The 2,806-nt window shown below is 38.7% G+C and overlaps 1 protein-coding gene across 20 annotated transcripts in view; it reads right to left on the reverse strand.

The window, feature by feature from the left end:
- ACSL4 (acyl-CoA synthetase long chain family member 4) overlaps positions 1-2,806 on the reverse strand; it is a 75,500-nt gene that overhangs the window by 24,415 nt on the left and 48,279 nt on the right. For all 20 annotated transcript variants that reach the window (XM_055081556.1, XM_024128089.2, XM_024128088.3 and 17 more), the window contains one exon: positions 2,480-2,551. In XM_055081556.1, coding sequence (XP_054937531.1) covers positions 2,480-2,551 — 72 coding nt within the window. The remainder of the gene's footprint in view (positions 1-2,479; positions 2,552-2,806) is intronic.

Here is a 2,806-nt window from a genome sequence, read left to right on the forward strand (position 1 = left end):
CATGGGGAGATCAGCTCGGTGTTTTGTGACCACCTAGAGGGGTGGGATAGGGAGGGTGGGAGGGAGATGCAAGAGGGAGGGGATATGGGGATATATGTATACATATAGCTGATTCACTTTGTTATACAGGAGAAACTAACACAACATTGTGAAGCAATTATACTCCAATAAAGATGTTAAAAAAAAAGAAGTGTATGGTGCGCAAATGTCAACTCATGTAGTACACCTGAAACTAATATAATATTATACATCAACTATATTTCAATTTAAAAAATCACCCCCAAAGGAAATAAATAAATTGTACCATGTGTACCCTACCAATAAATCATGCGTATGTCATTTTTTTAAAAAAAGTATGTTGGGTGGAAGAGAGCATATGGGAGTGAGACAGATGTGTGAGAACCACTTCCAGCGCTCCTTGCAACACTATATACCAATCACAGGCACAGAAAGGGCTTAATGAGTAAGGAACACAACACAGTTGCAACAAGTTGGCAGGGTTTATGGTTAGCACATTCAGTCACCCTTTACCTCAACCTAACATTACATGACGTTCAGTGGAGTCACTGCTTATCAGCAGCGATTTACTCTGAATTCTCACACTGTGAATATGTGACCATTACAATACTAAATGGATCTTTTATTCTGACTCAGGAAAGAAACAAACTCAAAAGACAGAATCTATAAAGAACAATTGTCAATAATAAGATTTTTTAAAGGCCTATTTACAGACGAGTGGGAGGAGCTAAGGGAGCCAATAAGGTTTGGTGAAGCATCAATGGACTAGCAAAGTAGGAGGCCATTTACTATCCCTAGGCCTGAAGAAATAAGAGGAGAGAAGTATTACTGGAACCTGGTAGAGGATGGTAACCATGGGAAAGACCTGGTTAGAGCCAACAGGAAAGAGACTGTCCAACGAGCACCTGGCAACAAGTGCCAAAAATCGCAGCCCAGCAGGGAGAGGCAAAGGCAGTAAGTATGCAGACCTCTCTCCCTGCCCTCTGAACTTTCAAGAGCGCCAACAAGTGGCTAAGCCCCACCAGAAATCAGAAGGCAAGCAAGTCCTCCTGGTAATTCATCCTCAGAAATTAGCCTCCCAAGACACAAAGTAAAGAAGAATGAACAATGGGTAATTAAAGGATACAGAGCATATCAGCTAACTCCTGTTTATCTTTCAGGCCTAAATTCAGACATTACTTCCTAGACTCCTCGGCCCTTCCCCCTCCCTAATTATGTTCTCTGATACTGTTTCCTAGGAACTCCTGGGTAATAAACCCAACATATTGTTTCCCAAAACAAAATAACAAAAACAATCCTAAACAGACAGCCAGAGTGGGTAAGAAGTCTCTGCGACCAGACTGCTAAAAGAGTTCAAGCTTTAATGACCACCTATGGGCTCTGTGACCTTTGGCAAGTTTTTTTTTTTCTTTATAAAATGGGGATAACAGGACCCACCTAGCAGAGTCTTAGTGGGGATTAAATGAGATGATCCATCTAAAGCACTTTAGCACAGTGTCTAGAACATACTTAAGTACTATGGTACCTATTATTAGCATTTTATTATGCTTTTAATCAGAAGGCTCTCCTTTTAGTTTGTCAACTTGCTGAATTCTACAGCACCTCTAAATAAAAAAGCAAAGCCTACTCTGATCTGTTCTAATTCTTTGGTTATTTGGTAATTTTGTAATTAGAAGCTAAAAAAAAATTATCTTCCATCTGTAATTCTTAGAAAAAACTGAACACTTCATTGTGTAATCGCAGGCTTTCCCGTGTGCAAAAACAATTCTTTGAAAGATACTGGGATAAGATGTAAAGTCTGATCATGATACAAGCAGTGGTGATACTCCCACTGGAGTTTCGGAAGCCTAAAGCGCTAGAATATATTTGATTATACAAGTTAGAAACACTGTGTTAAATATCTCATAATTTATCATTATAAGGCTATAAAATGTAACATCTTATTTTTATAAAAGGCAATATTTCACGTGAGGATATTGAATAACTAGAATTCAACTTTTTTCTCTGGGAGTTCTCTCAAATGACAGTTTCCTTAGTCTTTCTTAGCCACCATAAGGGTCAGGAGGCTTGGATTCTAGAATCAGCTCTGCAACCTTGGGTACACTGCCCCAGTTCTCTAGAATGGCCTAGGTTGCCTCACTGTTGAATGAAGTCATTAAACAAAATGATCTTTAGAGTGTATTCTACCTTTAAAATATTATGACCAATTCTCAGACTAGGTAATTTGAGCTAGGTCAGTTTCATCACTTAATTTTCAAGAACTGGCAAACCCTAACAGGCGTACACTTCAGAAGTTTGCCATTTCATCTTTTCCCAGTGCTTAGCTAAGATTTTAAGGGACACGTTTGGCCATAATTTCCCCAAAGTAAAATTATTTTAAAATGTCGAAAAATACCTAGGAGTGTTACTTTTTTACAAGTCCAAGTGGAGGCAATGAATGATACAGGCATTCTGTACTCACCGGGACAGCTGCCATGAGCGAAGGCTTCAGTACAGTACAGTCTCCTTTGCTTCCCTTTTTAATTTTGCTGGACTAGAGTAAAGAAAAAGTAAATAGGATCAAGGAAAGAAACTTTCAGCAGAAAAGGTTATAATTCAAGTATTAACAAGAGCAAAGACAGACATTTTTTTTTAACATCTTTATTGGAGTATAATTGCTTTACAATGGTGTGTTAGTTTCTTCTTTATAACAAAGTAAATCAGGTATACATATACATATATCCCCATATCTCCTCCCTCTTGTGTCTCCCTCCCTCCCACCCTACCTCTCTAGGTGGTCACAAAGCAC

This window comes from Physeter macrocephalus, chromosome 21, assembly GCF_002837175.3.
Source record: "Physeter macrocephalus isolate SW-GA chromosome 21, ASM283717v5, whole genome shotgun sequence".
Taxonomy (NCBI): Eukaryota; Metazoa; Chordata; class Mammalia; order Artiodactyla; family Physeteridae; genus Physeter; species Physeter macrocephalus.